This window comes from Dothidotthia symphoricarpi (assembly GCF_010015815.1).
Source record: "Dothidotthia symphoricarpi CBS 119687 unplaced genomic scaffold P153scaffold_5, whole genome shotgun sequence".
Classification (NCBI taxonomy): Eukaryota; Fungi; Ascomycota; class Dothideomycetes; order Pleosporales; family Dothidotthiaceae; genus Dothidotthia; species Dothidotthia symphoricarpi.
The window spans coordinates 1,585,628-1,599,408 of NW_022985012.1; the positions used below are offsets into that span (position 1 = coordinate 1,585,628).

The 13,781-nt window shown below is 54.9% G+C and overlaps 5 protein-coding genes across 5 annotated transcripts; 2 read left to right on the plus strand and 3 right to left on the minus strand.

Moving 5' to 3' along the window:
• On the minus strand, positions 1–2,465 carry P153DRAFT_383312 (protein kinase; the record flags this gene model as incomplete). The annotated part of the gene is made up of 2 exons (XM_033670218.1): positions 1–2,396; positions 2,444–2,465. The coding sequence occupies 2 exons, from the start codon at positions 2,463–2,465 to the stop codon at positions 1–3; spliced, it is 2,418 nt and encodes an 805-aa protein (XP_033526818.1).
• A 1,270-nt stretch (positions 2,466–3,735) lies between these two features.
• P153DRAFT_374159 (uncharacterized protein) lies at positions 3,736–5,111 on the minus strand (the record flags this gene model as incomplete). The annotated part of the gene is made up of 3 exons (XM_033669502.1): positions 3,736–3,805; positions 3,899–4,810; positions 4,867–5,111. The coding sequence occupies 3 exons, from the start codon at positions 5,109–5,111 to the stop codon at positions 3,736–3,738; spliced, it is 1,227 nt and encodes a 408-aa protein (XP_033526819.1).
• Positions 5,112–6,582: 1,471 nt separating this feature from the next.
• On the minus strand, positions 6,583–7,443 carry P153DRAFT_285576 (ras-domain-containing protein; the record flags this gene model as incomplete). Its single annotated transcript, XM_033663408.1, has 5 exons — positions 6,583–6,933; positions 6,984–7,175; positions 7,226–7,252; positions 7,302–7,321; positions 7,371–7,443. 5 exons carry the CDS (start codon positions 7,441–7,443, stop codon positions 6,583–6,585), a joined length of 663 nt encoding a protein of 220 aa, XP_033526820.1.
• Positions 7,444–7,732: 289 nt separating this feature from the next.
• On the plus strand, positions 7,733–10,087 carry P153DRAFT_364831 (phosphoinositide phosphatase-like protein). The gene is made up of 3 exons (XM_033667690.1): positions 7,733–8,024; positions 8,074–9,803; positions 9,859–10,087. The coding sequence occupies exons 1-3, from the start codon at positions 7,820–7,822 to the stop codon at positions 10,030–10,032; spliced, it is 2,109 nt and encodes a 702-aa protein (XP_033526821.1). The 5' UTR covers positions 7,733–7,819; the 3' UTR covers positions 10,033–10,087.
• An 825-nt stretch (positions 10,088–10,912) lies between these two features.
• Positions 10,913–13,308, plus strand: P153DRAFT_421373 (uncharacterized protein; the record flags this gene model as incomplete). The annotated part of the gene is made up of 2 exons (XM_033672310.1): positions 10,913–10,933; positions 11,195–13,308. The coding sequence occupies 2 exons, from the start codon at positions 10,913–10,915 to the stop codon at positions 13,199–13,201; spliced, it is 2,028 nt and encodes a 675-aa protein (XP_033526822.1). The 3' UTR covers positions 13,202–13,308.
• Positions 13,309–13,781: the final 473 nt, after the last annotated feature.

The following is a 13,781-nucleotide window of genomic DNA, read 5'->3' on the forward strand; positions in this document are numbered from 1 at the left end:
TTAACCTGAGAGTTTACGCAGCCCATGTATAACCCTCTGATAGACTGCTCTCGACATGAAGCCGCATTTATGCCCTGCTACATCCCAGACAGGCTGTTCGAGGTCGATATCTGCCCCACTGCTAAGCAGTAGTTGCACGATTTCAAACTGCTTCAACTCCATTCCCAGCTGCACCGCCCTCCCACAAGAAAAGGCTACCGGTTCTCCTCCTCCAAGCATCGGTTCAGGTCGCCACCGCAAATCATGGTAACCCACATTGGCGTTCGCTTCGTGTGCTAGCAGCAACCGAGTGAGCTCGATATCTCCATGTCTGACTGCTCGGACAAGCGGGGCCAGGAAGCCTTCGGGATCTGATGCATCGTAGAATTCGCAACCACTATCGTTGATTCGTCCAGGGGAAGGGCGGTCCGACTCCGTGAAATCGCAAGAAACGCCATTAGCTAACAGTTCTTCGACGACAGCAGCGTTCCGCATATCTACAGCGAGGCCTAGGGCTCGGGTGCCTGCCACCCGGTCTATATTCTGTGTACTCTTAGTCAGAAACAGCCTCACCAAGTCGACAGCTCCTTGCTGCACAGCCCACTGTAGTGGCGTCGTCTGCTTGCCGTTGACGACTATCTGAATGTTCAAATCCATACCATAATCCAATAGCTGTGAAGTGGCGTGACGGTATCCATGATCTAAAGCGATCTCAAGTGCGGCTTGCTTTTGGACCGGGTCAGGCGATTTGGACATTGTAGAGTTGGGCAGCATCTCTTCTGCTTCGAATTTGGTTCCTTCTGTCACTGGAGCGTGAACAGGTTCCCTCGTATTGGTGTCCAGACCGCGGAAATAGAACTCCCGAGTCGCATCATCCCATACGAGCTGATACTCGCCACCATGTTCAGTCATGGACTGGTCGCTTCCCAGCACCTGGTGATTCCGAGCCTTATCTTTGCCCTCTGGTTCTGCCAGGACTGGACGCGTGTATGTGAATCCGTGAAACTGATCTTGTGGTGGCGCGGGCTCGGAGAATGATTCAATACCGTTGTGCTTGAAAGTATCCTCGACATAGTCCGGCATAAACATAGCTTTGTACCTCCTTGAAAGGAGCTTCTGCCAGTCCAGTGCTTGGAAAAAAGGATGAGCTTTGATATCCACGGCCCCACCAGCTCCCAATCTGCTCTCTGGGTTACGTTCGAGAAGCTTGCTAAAGAGATCAATGGCAGAAGGCTCCATGGATTTGGGAAAGTGTACAGGCTGCTCGAGAACGTTGCGGCGTCTCTGTTCGCTGTTGTCGTCGTAGAATGGGGGTATGCCTGTTAGCATCTCGTATAGCAATACTCCCAGCGTCCACCAATTCGCCGTTCCCGAGTCCACTTCTTCACCAACCAGCAACTCCGGCGCCGGATACTCTGGCATTTTGCGCTCAGATTGATGCTTGTTTCTGCCTTGTGGTGTGAGCAGGCTGAAACCACATAGCACGATGTATCCACGGGCGTCGAGTAGTACATTTCCAGGTTTCAGTAAGGGTACCACAGCGCAGGTTCCGTGGAGGTAGTCTAACGCGCAAACAAGACTGGCAGCGTAGAATCTGGAAGTGTCCACGTCGAAGCGCTGCGATCGCTGGAGGTGATTGAAAAGGTGCCCACCACTTATGAAAGGCGTGAAGAACTGTGCTCCCTTCGGCGTTTGTAGTGCAAATGCAAGGGATGCGATGAAGGGATGATGGATCGCTCGGGACACATGACTGGGTTCAGCGGATCTGAAGCTCTTTCTTGCATACTGCCGCTGGGTGTCTTTCTTCCTCACTCGCAAGACGTCTCCCGAACCGTTCAGACGGCCAAAATCAGAGGCATCCACCTCGAATACCCTCTCTTGAACAGGAGTGTAGTCCAAACTGATGCGAAGTCTACCTGTGCCGTCTTGCACACGCAGCCACTGCGAACCCAGCGCCGTCGTGCCCTGGAACAGATCCAGTGATATCACACCCAACAGCACATGTTGAAAGCTCTTTTCTGCACCTAGATATCGCAAATAGAGATGTATGGTCAGATCAGTGGCCCTTGCGACATCGAACTTGCATGTAGCGGCGCGATCTGACCACCTAGGGTTTTCTGTGGTTCCCAAGATGGATGGAACTAAAATTTGAGACTTGTCATAGTCCAACAGCGCATATGGTAGGGGTGAATGTATGCCATCAGTTGAATGGACGAAATTTCCGTTTTTGTGTTCACGGCTGAGGGACAATTCTTGGGACTGATCTAGCGCAGAGAAGCCAGCACCTTCGTGTATAGTTACAGACAAGACACCAGAGGGACTTGGCGTGTGAGGGAATAGCCTAGGCGCAGAGCTAGACGAAGCGGATGTTGTAGTTGACAGACCGCCTGTTTCAGGCTTGGAGTCCGCCTTGAGTTCTGGATTGGAGCATCAGCATTGCACAAGCTGAGCATAGTGCGCATACTTTTGCTTAGTTTCCAACTCATCTTAGCTCTAGCGCATACATTTCTCTACGGTCAGGAGAAAGAAATTCTGTCTACAGATGTATCAAGTGCGGCGATTCACGGTTGAGGTAACGGCCACGTCTCCGCCGACCGCTGTGGTATGTATTTTGTCTCTTTTTTGCTCTTCAAAAGTTCTCCACCCACAAATGTGGATATGCCAGCTTAGAAGGTATCATGTAACTGCACTCTTGCGGGAAAGATCCACTGTTGTACGTTTTTGTATACCTAGCTAGCGTCTTTTGTTTACAACAGGCATGTAATCTAATAGTAAGATAGTAGGATTATCTACAGAGTTCCAGAGATCTAGAGTTTAATTCTTAACGTGCCCTAATGTTTTTGTTAGTCTTTTGCTGTCTCTGCTGTTGAATGTTTCTGCCGACAGGTTTTTGCTTCGGGCTGGGTGAGGTGTAATCTCGGAGACTAGCGTGAAGAAGATACAAACTAGCGTAGATATGTCTTAGCGTAGATATGTCTTAGCGTAGGCCTTTTCTTACACTATCCAACGTTAGTACATCGGCACTAATCCCATACCCGTATTCCTGTTACGAGATTCTGTGATGACATGTATGTGAGCCTTGTACTATAACGCAGTCACTAAACTCAATCGCGTCGAATAGCGTCTACAGGGAACTTTCAGTGTGTTCTTTCTTCAGGACTACATGTCCACGTACGTAAGATCCATCCATCTCCCTCCCAGACAAGTTCCAACACGAGATTATTCCGCCTCGCATCGAGTTCTTTCTATTCACCCCGTGAAAACTCTATAGGGCACTGATTCGACATCGTCGACAGGATAGAAACGATGTAGCAGGAGCTTTGTGTGTGATTATACTTACTTACTACTCTGCCTAATCAACCCCTACCTAATTCACCCCGCAAACTTCGCTGTTGTACGGTATTCTTGATTAATGATGAGTTTGTTGTAACATTGCGTATAAATTGGACGAAATAATGTGATACAACTGCTTACAGCTCCTCCCTACAGCACGGAAAGATGCCACCCTCCTCCCCAACAAGGGCAGGAAAAAAGGGTGCACTGCGTTAGATGATGAGTTGAGCGTTATTAACTGCGAGCTCAGACGATATCTTTCCGACGGGGGAGGTATCGTGGGAGGAAGAGCAGGGAAGTGTTATTCTTCAGGAATACGTGCGGCGCAGAGATTTGCAGTAAGTTTGCTAAACGCAGTGGTTTTGTAACACGCATATTCCCCTTCCAACACCCCATCCAATCTATACCGCCTCCTTGCTACTCCTACTCCCCCCGCCCCATCTTCCCATCGCCCTCCCCCAAACTCGGCACCGTCGTATACACCGCCCCCTTCCTATCCAATTTCCGCGCGCGCCCAAACCCCCCCTCCGCACCCCCTCCATCCCCTCGCCTTCCATCCTCCCCCGCTCCCCCCAAACCAACAAACCTCTCCCTCCCCTCCCTCAAAGTCGGGAACTCAAACTCCGCCGCATCCCACGGCCCCACACCCCTCGCCTCCAGCGCCAAGCGATGAAGCTGCAGCGCACCAGAACTCGTCCAATCCATCTTCCGCGCATGCCTTCCGCGCGAAAAAGACGCAAGCCAAAACATCTGCTGGACAAACACCCAATCGAGCAGCACGAGCAGAGCGCCGACGACGAGAATAATGCACAAACCCAGCACGCTAACCGACGAATGCGCCGCGCTGCGCACTTTCTGCAGCGCGCACAGGGCGCGCATATCAGCGTCCGTCGGGGGGACGATCTGATCGAGGGAGTTAGTATCAGGGCGGATCTGGAAGTTCTCAGGCTGTGCGTATTCGCCTATGCGGCGCTGGAAGACGGCGAGGGAGAAGTTGTGCAGGTTTTGCGCTTCGAGGTGCCATTGGTTTGCGGGCAGGGGGGCGGAGGTCACGGAGTCGACGGTGAAGACCCAGTCGCGTGCGAGTAGGACGTTGGCGCCGAGGACTTCGACGGCCCATTGGAGACCCATTGCCCAGGCGGCTTTCCAGATTATATTTGAGGTGGCGAGTTGGCGGGGGGAGAGGGAGAGGTCGTTTTGCGTCATGGCTTGCTGGATGCCGTAGAGGCCTGTTAGGGGGGTGCAGTGTTGGTTGCCTAGGTTGCATAGCTGGTATTGTTCTGTGCAGCCGAGGATGTTGAGGTCGTTTGTTGAGGTGTAGAGTTCGCTGGAAGACGTTGATACGTTTGTTGCTAGGAATAGGGGGTCGGTCACGTTTCCGTTGTATTCTGCTTGGCTGAAGATCGAGACAAGAGTGACGTCTGAGTCCGCGACTTGGAAGTCGGGTATGGGGTCGAAACCACTGAGGTTCACGTTGTTATGATATGCGGTTGCTGAACTGATGCGCACTGTCAGTTTGACCAGCCCGAGTGGAACAGTCCAACACCAACTCACCGTACAGTGTAGGTCGCGCGGAAATTCTCTCTCTCATACTTAGTCGTGCAGAATGTCGGCACGGTCGCTGTAACATTCTGCGGATCCGTCGCATCGCAATAGTTCCCCTTCCTTGCCGCCCCAAACTCATAAAACTTCGCACTAGTATTCGCCTGCCCTGTATATCTCTCGGGCACGTTCTCGATCCATGGTGTGGTGTATTTCCCCTCCGCAAGTATAGGCGCGCAGGTAGTGACTCTGCGCATAGAGAGTGACTGCGGCTCTGGGGAATTAATACCCATATCGTTACTAGAATGGATAGCGCCGGAATCATATCGAACGGCTGCAGTCGCACAGGCATTGTTTCCAAAGGGGCACGAGGCGTTGCTTATTGCTGACGAGCCGATACCAACCAGCTGAGACCGGATGTAGGTGTTGCAAGTTGCAGAGTCGCTGTTCGATCCGGCACTGTAGCATGACCGCACCGTCGCAGCGCTCTTGGTGAGAGTGATGCGTCCGATCAGGGCTTCCGTAGCCAGAGTGAGCAAGTCCTCTGGACTCATCGTCGAAGGCTCGACATCCGCCACGTTGGGCAGTTCAGCCATGAAGCCGCATTTCCCCTCACGAACCAGTGCCTGCCCCGTAGCAGTATTCGTGACTTGAGAAGAGAACAGACCGGCTGCCGCGAAGAACATGATATGCGCCAGTGTGATACCGAAGAGCAGCGCCGACTTTCTAACCGGCCTGTCCACTTTGCCCCTCCATACAAGTGCTAGACGACCGAAGCGCCACAGTGCGTTGGGTGCAGTGATGGCGTTGCGGAGGATGATTTGCTGCTGGTGAAACAAGCCATCGCTCGAGTCCGTCGTAGATCTCAACTGGTGCAAGACGAAGCATAAGACTCTCCAGAAACACGTGCCGACAAACTGCACATACAGCGTGATGAAGGAGATGAGAACGAGGCCTTGGGTGGTGGAGAGCGTGAGTGTAGCTCCCTTGACACGACCCTCCTCTGTGCGCCTGTATTAGTTGGAAATATTATAAGTCAGCTACAAGCGATGCGTACCCCAGTTGATCCAGAACCCGTTATACACGTCGGCCATGTCCAGTTTCGACTCGACAACGTGAATGCGAGCCGGTGAGAACAAGCAGGAGCACACCAAAAGAAGTTGGAGATCAGGCTGTCTATAGTTGCATGTTGTGTGGTAAGGCGTCCAATTACGTTTCAGCCCCCACCGACTTGTCGGGTTTCCAGGCGTCAACAAGGCGTAACTGATAGGTTCCAGTTTTCTCAACACTAGTAGTGTTATTTTCCTGTGCTCATCGAGCCACGTTAATTAGAAGAATGGAGGCGTTTGGGCTTGCACATTGATGGATCCATCATTACCAAAGCGGGGTTGCAGGTGGTAGGTTACAAGGCAGAAAACTCACCCCTGATTCGATACTAGATTCGTACAAACTGTCAGACACAACTCTACCTCAGTTCGCGATAATCATGACTAGAAGAGTATTCGAAAGCATTAAATTAGACTGACGGGTAGCCCCCAAGCGCATGTCTTAAACCTAGTTGCAATTGTGATGAACAAGACCGTACTCCAGAGTCCCACTATGTCCCACGGAAAATGACGAAAAGAGAGGCACAAATGCCAGACAGCGCACGTTTGCTCGCTGTTGGTGAACCGTCGACAAACGCAGGGCTGCGCGGTTTCTACACTTCAAACGCCCAGCAGATCTCGTCTAGCAGTTGCAGCCCCCAGGTCCCTGTGTCTGGTTCGCCTCTGGCCTGAGGTTGACGCCCGGTCGTTGCTGGCCTGGCCTCAGATTCCGCGGGCCGGCCTGGTCGAGGGGTAGTTTCTTCGCGATGGCGGTGAAAAGTTCGCGGACGTTCTCGCTTGTCTTTGCGGAGGTCTCGAAGAAGAGCAGGCCAGCCTCGCGGGCGTATTGTTCGGCGTCGGCGGTGGTGATGGCGCGCTTGTCAGGCGACTCGGTGACGAGATCGAGCTTGTTTCCGGCCAGGGCGATGATGATGTTCTCGTTGGCTTGGCGCTGGAGCTCCTTGACCCACGCCTTTGCCTTGTCGAGAGACGCCTGGGGCAGGTTAGCACAGGGTTCGCTGTCTGATGTCCGGGGATGCTTACAGCCTGCGTGATGTCGTAGACGACGACAGCGCAGTTTGCGTTCCTGTAGTACATGGGCGCCAGCGACTTGTAGCGCTCCTGGCCTGCTGTGTCCCAGATCTCGAACTTGACGGTTGTGTTCTCGTCGAGGGCGATGGTCTGGGTGAGGAAGGCGGCGCCGATGGTGGATTCCCGGTAGTCGTCAAATTGATCCTGTCGCGCGTCAGTCTCATGCACGAGAGGGCTGCTCCTGGACGACTCACTTTGACAAAGCGCAATACTAGCGACGACTGCGGCTGTGTTAGCTGATATCGCCAGGGTCCTGGTATGGTTGCGCACCTTTCCGACGGCAGATTCACCTGCGAGGCATTAGTGGTATACACACATAGACACAGCACCAGCACCTACCGAGCAGCACCAGCTTGAACTGTGCGAATCGGGAGCCTCCTGGGCGTCCGCCTTGCTGCATCCTGGCCGACATGTTGGGGTGAGGTGACGCGGCTGTGGCGGGTCGTGGGCAGAGAGCTGTGGGCAAGTCGTGGATGCGCGATGCAGCGGCGTGGGAGTAGTGTGTATCGGGGTGGGAAGCGGGTCGTGGACGTGGTCGTTGGGTGGCAGGGTGGATGGAGTGGTTGTTGTCGGTGCTGGATGCTGTGACGAGGTGCTGCTAGTTCCAGAGTTGGCCCAAGCCGCTGCGCCATGACGAAACCCACCGCGGCTTCACTTCGACGTCTCTTTGCGCAAACAGACACCCACCAACACGGCCACCACTCCATCCCGCCAGCATCTAGTACGGCCACTCTGCAGTGCATCACTACACCACACACTGCTCACCGTCTCCGACAGCACCCGCCGCAATGGGCGCCGTCGTGCCGTACCGCGACATCAACGTGCACTCGTCCCCCTCGCACTATGCCTTCTCGTCCCCCTCGTCCCCCTCGGCCCCGACGCTGGTGGTAGAGCGGCCGTCAGGTGACCTGCGTCTGCACGAGGGCAAGCTGCTGGGCTCCAAGCGCGTGTCGAGCGTGGCCGGCATACTCGGCATGATCAAGCTGCGATTAGGTACACATATCCCTCATCGTCGGGAACGAGGAAGCTGATGCACGTCAAGACAAGTACATCATCGTCATCACAAAGGCGCAGCCTGTGGGAAGGATAAAGGGTCACATGATCTACCGCATCGTCACCACCGAGTTCCTGCCACTGCGCGAGCAACCACTGCACGACGCTGACGAGGACAACTACGTCTCGCTCCTCAAGACCCTGCTCAAGACGTCCCCGCTCTTCTTCTCCTACGCCTTCGACATCACCAACAGCTTCCAGCGACAGGCCCACCTCGACCCCTCGATACCCCTGTGGAAGCGCGCGGATGATCGCTTCTTCTGGAACCGCTTCGTGCAGAGTGACTTGATCGATTTCAGGGGAGGGCAAGGCAAGGGCTATGGAAGGCACGCGGGTGGTCAGCAGCCCGAGGTGGACCCCTACATCCTGCCCGTCATGTACGGGATGATGGAGATCAAGAACACTTCAATCAAGGGGACCCCACTCACCTTCATCCTGATCACTCGGAGATCGCGACTACGCGCTGGAACACGCTACTTTTCACGAGGCATCGACGAGAACGGCAACGTGTCCAACTTCAACGAGACGGAACAGACCATCATCTTGAACGACAGCGCATCGGGTGGTCCAGGAGGCTTTGGTTCGAATCAGAGTGGAGTTGGCGGCAACACAGGCAAAGAGACGCAGGTGCTCGCATACGTCCAGACGCGAGGCAGTGTGCCGGTCTACTGGTCCGAGATCAACACCCTGAAATACACGCCCAAGCTGCAGGTTCGTGGGATAGAAAACGCCCTGCCCGCCGCAAAGAAGCACTTCGCCGAGCAGATACGGCTGTACGGCGACAACTGGATGGTCAATCTCGTCAACCAAAAAGGCCGCGAACAGCAAGTCAAAGAGGCGTACGAGCAAATGGTCGAGCACCTCCTCAACTCGCCCATGGAAAACGTGCAAGGCGACAGCATCACACCCGAGAAATTCCGCATCATCGAGCCCCACAACGCGCAGACCGTATACGACCGCCTCCACTACGTCTACTTCGACTTCCACAACGAGACCAAGGGCCTGCGCTGGGACCGCGCAAAGCTGCTGATGGACCAGCTGGACCCGCACGTCGTCAAGCACGGCTACTTCCGCGGCATCGACATGCCCGGCGACGCGGGCCGCGTCGAAGTCCGCCGCCACCAAACCGCCGTCGTCCGCACAAACTGCATGGACTGCCTCGACCGCACAAACGTCGTCCAAAGCATGATCGGCCGCTTCATCCTCTCCCGCATGCTCATCGACCTCGGGCTGCTGCGTGACGGCGAAAGCGCAGAAGAAGACCAGGCCTTTGAATTCCTCTTCCGCAACGTCTGGGCTGATAACGCGGACGTGGTCTCGAAATCTTACTCCGGCACCGGCGCCCTCAAAACGGACTTCACCCGCCTTGGTATACGTACAAAGGCCGGCGCGCTGCAGGATCTGAGTAATTCCATCACCAGGTATTGTTTGAATAACTTCAAAGATGGCCCACGACAGGATGCGTTCGATCTCTTCCTCGGCACGTATCTTCCTGCTGACTCGTCGATTGGCGCTCAACTTCTGTTTGCGGATAGACGACCCATCTTCATCCAGGCCGTGCCGTACATCCTCGCGGCGAGCGTGTTCTTCATCCTCGTGGGTGCCCTGACGCGCCGCGCGCCTGAAGCGGCCGTCTGGCCGCTGCGCCTTGTTATGCTGCTTTGTCTTGGGGGCGCGGCGGCGTGCTTGCAGTTTGTGTGGGGGAATGGCGCGCTCTATGTACGTCTTTTTTATCCCCCCCGTCCGTGAAGTGACTGTGTGCTAATTATGCCAGGTTAATTGGCCCAAACTCAACCGTCTCCAAGCTCAGGTTGAAACGTACCAGGATACGCTGAGTAAGGTGTCGCGCAGCCCGGTTGTGGGCGCGCTGGTGGGGACTAGGCATGAGAGGGGGAAGAGCGATGCGAGGTTGCTCGGGTTGGAGGAGGGGAAGAAGAGGGTTGAGTAGGTGGATGGGATTGGGAAGGAACTGGACTGGACTAAGGGGGTGGGGCATAGATGGGGGATATATTAATGGATAGACGATTTGAACTTTTCGATTCACTCTGAAGACTTTTCTTGCATGCTGCTTTTCACTTGACATATTCGTTTTCCATCACATCGTGTGTGTGTCTGTGCTAAGGATGCAGGATAATCCATCCTTCTGACTCCTCCTCCCCTACCTCCCTCCATTCTCCAGCGGTTTCGCACACAAACGCCCACCCCTCGCTCTCAAGCCTCGCACGCAATCTCGCCCTGTTGGACGACGCGGCGCTGTGCAAGAGTATGTCTCGCTTACTTGGCTGTGTGGGATAGGGTCGTACGTAGATGGCGAAATCTGGGTCTTGCGTTGTGTCGACTGGGAGGTAGGTGCTTGTCCATGTTGGCGGGTGGGAGGGGTGGAGGGTGATGCGCGGTGTGTGGGTTCTGCGATGGGGTGGTTGGGACATTGCTGATATGTGTGTGTGTGTGTGTGTGTTTGGACAAGGACTGGATGGAGTAATGATATCGGTTTAGAGAAAGTAGAGCGGAGTAGAGGAGAGAAGAGAAGAGAAGTTATGGGAAGGCTTGCGATGGTGTGGAATGAGTTGAGGTGAGTTGAAAGGGAGAGGAGAGGAGATGAAATGTGGGGTTCTTATATGGTTTGACGTTCTGGTGAAGACGTAGTACGGGTATGAGTGAGTATACGTGGAGGTTTTGGCGGGAACAGGGTGGGAATGCGGCTGCCTGGCTAAGGGTGGGTAGTGTGGTGTGTATTATATATACTTGGAGATGACGTTGCTGGGGAAGTGAAAAGTGAGATGGGCTGACGGGAAGGGAAATAGGGGTGATGGGAGACACGTAGGGAGATGAGTTTGTGGAATGGGAAAGTGAAGCTGGGTGATGGGAGGCTGGGGCTTTGTCTGTGGATTTAAGGCTTGGAAGTTATGAAACAGGGTTTTATAACAGATGAAGTGATCTAGCAGTTATTGTTTGTATGTTCTAAGAAAGGGCAAGGTTAGTTAATTATATGAAATATGTCAAGTGAGTGACGTGTGGTGGAGATGCAACGACGGGAGCCATACAGTGATCTAGCGACTTGGCGTCTGACGTTGTAGGTCCCAAAACTTCAACATCCAAACGCCCGCCAGCCGACACCCACCAAAACCCGCCCCTCCCTCAACCCACTCCCGCGAGGCAGCCCCACGATGCTGCGCGCGAGTATTCTTGCGGCTCGACCAGCTGCGCGGCCATTGGCACGTGCCGCCCGCCCGCAATGGCGCACCGTCCAGCGCTTCTACGCCGACGAGAAGAGCCTGGGCGAGACGGTCATCCCGAATCCCGCGCCCATCGTCACTCCCACCGGCGACGTGAACTCCGCCGCCGCAATTCCGCCCTCGGGCATCCCCAAGCTGCCACCTAAGCCAGAGACGGCCGCGCCCACTGCCTCCCGCGACGCCCCCGTCATCCAGCCCGCGACCATCCCGCCCACGGGCACCGGCTATGCGAGCGTCGCCGCAGAACAACCCTTCAAGCCCAAGAAGCGCCGCTTCCGCCGCTTCCTCCTGTGGCTGACTATCCTATCTGGGCTCGGGTATGCGGGCGGCGTGTGGTACTCGCTCGTGTCGGATAACTTCCACGACTTCTTCACAGAGTTCGTGCCGTATGGCGAGGATGCCGTCAACTACTTCGAGGAGCGCGAGTTCCGCCGTCGCTTCCCTGGGCGTGCGGGCCAGCCACGGCTGCACGCACAGGTCTCGGGCGAGAACAAGGTCACAATTCCTGGCAATAGTGGGCTGAGTGCGCGCGTTGCACAGGAGAATGGGACGGATCTGGCTGCAAAGGGCCCGCATGTTAGTGCTGTCGCGGATAACAAGCCAAAGCCCATGGATAATGGTCAGCAGCCCAAGGTCGGCTCTGATGCCCCGCCCAAGAACGTCCAGGAGCAGAAGAAGACGGCCCTGGCGAAGAGCGAGGCCCCCGCCAAGAAGGAGGTCGTCAAGACAGAGGTCGTTGCTGCCCCTGCCAAGCCCATCTCCCAGCTCGACCACCTCAACGTGCCCGCCGCCAGCGAGCCGGTTGTCCAGGACGTGGTCAAGATTGTCAACGACATCATCACCGTCATCAACGCCGATGCAGCCCACGACAACAAGTACAACTCGGCCCTCGACAAGGCCAAGTCGGAGCTCAGCAAGGTCGTCTCAGACATCAACTTGATGAAGGCCGACCTGCAAAAGGCCGCCGACGACAAGGTCAAGGCCGCCCACGCCGAATTCGACGAAGCCGCCAAGGAGCTCGTCCAACGTCTAGACCACCAGATGCAGGAGCAAGAAACCCACTGGAAAGAAGACTACGAGAACGAGCGCGAACGCCTCGCCGAAACATACAGGACGCGCGTCCAATCCGAGCTCGACGCCGCCAACAAAGTCTACGAGCAGAAGCTCAAGAACCAGCTCCTCGAGCAGAGCATCTCGCTGCAGAAGAACTTCACAAAGAACGTCCGCGACCGCGTCGAATCCGAGCGCGACGGCCGTCTGGGAAAACTCAACGAGCTCTCCTCGTCGGTGCACGAACTCGAAAAACTAACCGCAGAATGGAACTCAGTCATCGACGCGAACCTCAAAACACAACACCTCGTCGTCGCCGTCGAGGCCGTCAAATCCGCCCTAGACACGCAACTCACACCCAAACCCTTCGTCAGCGAACTCGCAGCCCTCAAGGAAATCGCAGCCGATGACCCCGTCGTCAGCGCCGCAATCGCGAGCATCAACCCCGCCGCCTACCAGCGCGGCATCCCCAGCTCAGCCCTCATCATCGACCGCTTCCGTCGCGTCGCCGCGGAGGTGCGCAAGGCGGCTCTTCTGCCTGAAGACGCGGGTGTGGCCTCCCACCTCGCGTCTCTCGCTATGTCGAAGGTGCTGTTCAAGAAGTCCGGATTGGCTGTAGGCGCAGACGTCGAGGCTGTGCTGTCCCGCACGGAGGTCCTGCTCGAAGAGGGCGATTTGGATGCAGCGGCTAGAGAGATGAATGGGCTGCAGGGTTGGGCTAAGGTGCTGAGTAAGGATTGGTTGGGCGAGTGTAGGCGTGTGCTGGAGGTTAGGCAGGCGTTGGATGTTATTGCTACCGAGGCGAGGCTGCAGACCCTTCTTATTGATTAGGGGGGGGTGTTTCTTCTTTGTTTGTAGGGTGGATAGGGCAGGGGAGAGGGTGTAGCTTGTATGATGTTTGTGTCTGTGTGTGTGTGTGTGTGGCTAGAAAGGAAAGCAAAGGAAATGTCTGTCACTGTTCACCATCCTGAATAATTGTTTGTTAAAAGCCTATTCTCGTTCGCATACCTTGCCTGATTTGCCTTCGCATGTGTCCTGCGTTCCTTTCTTCCTGCCTTTCATGGAACGGTGCAATATAGCACAGGACAACATACTAAGTACACGATTTATACCCGCCCGCGTTATTTAGACATATACTCCCGCGCCCCGACATATCTACGCTATCTACCTACTATCTGAGCCTACACCCTACCCCCCAACCCGAAAAAGATATTAGCGAACTCGAATAATATTAGATTTTTTTAGTGAGAGCGCAATTGTGAAATAGGTTTTAGAGTTATGTATTTATGTTTGTGCATAATAAAGCTTTTGTAGAACAAGATAGAGATGTAGGGGTGTTTAGATTTGGGTTATACTGTATTAGAGGGTTTCGCTGAGACTAAGTAGTTGTGTTTTCTATAGGAAACTTCTT

Coding starts and splice junctions, on each gene's coding strand:
- P153DRAFT_364831 (XM_033667690.1), top strand. CDS start 7,820: ATGGGCGCCGTCGTGCCGTACCGCGACATCAACGTGCACTCGTCCCCC. Junction 8,025..8,073: donor CATGATCAAGCTGCGATTAG/GTACACATATCC, acceptor ATGCACGTCAAG/ACAAGTACATCATCGTCATC. Junction 9,804..9,858: donor GGGGGAATGGCGCGCTCTAT/GTACGTCTTTTT, acceptor TAATTATGCCAG/GTTAATTGGCCCAAACTCAA.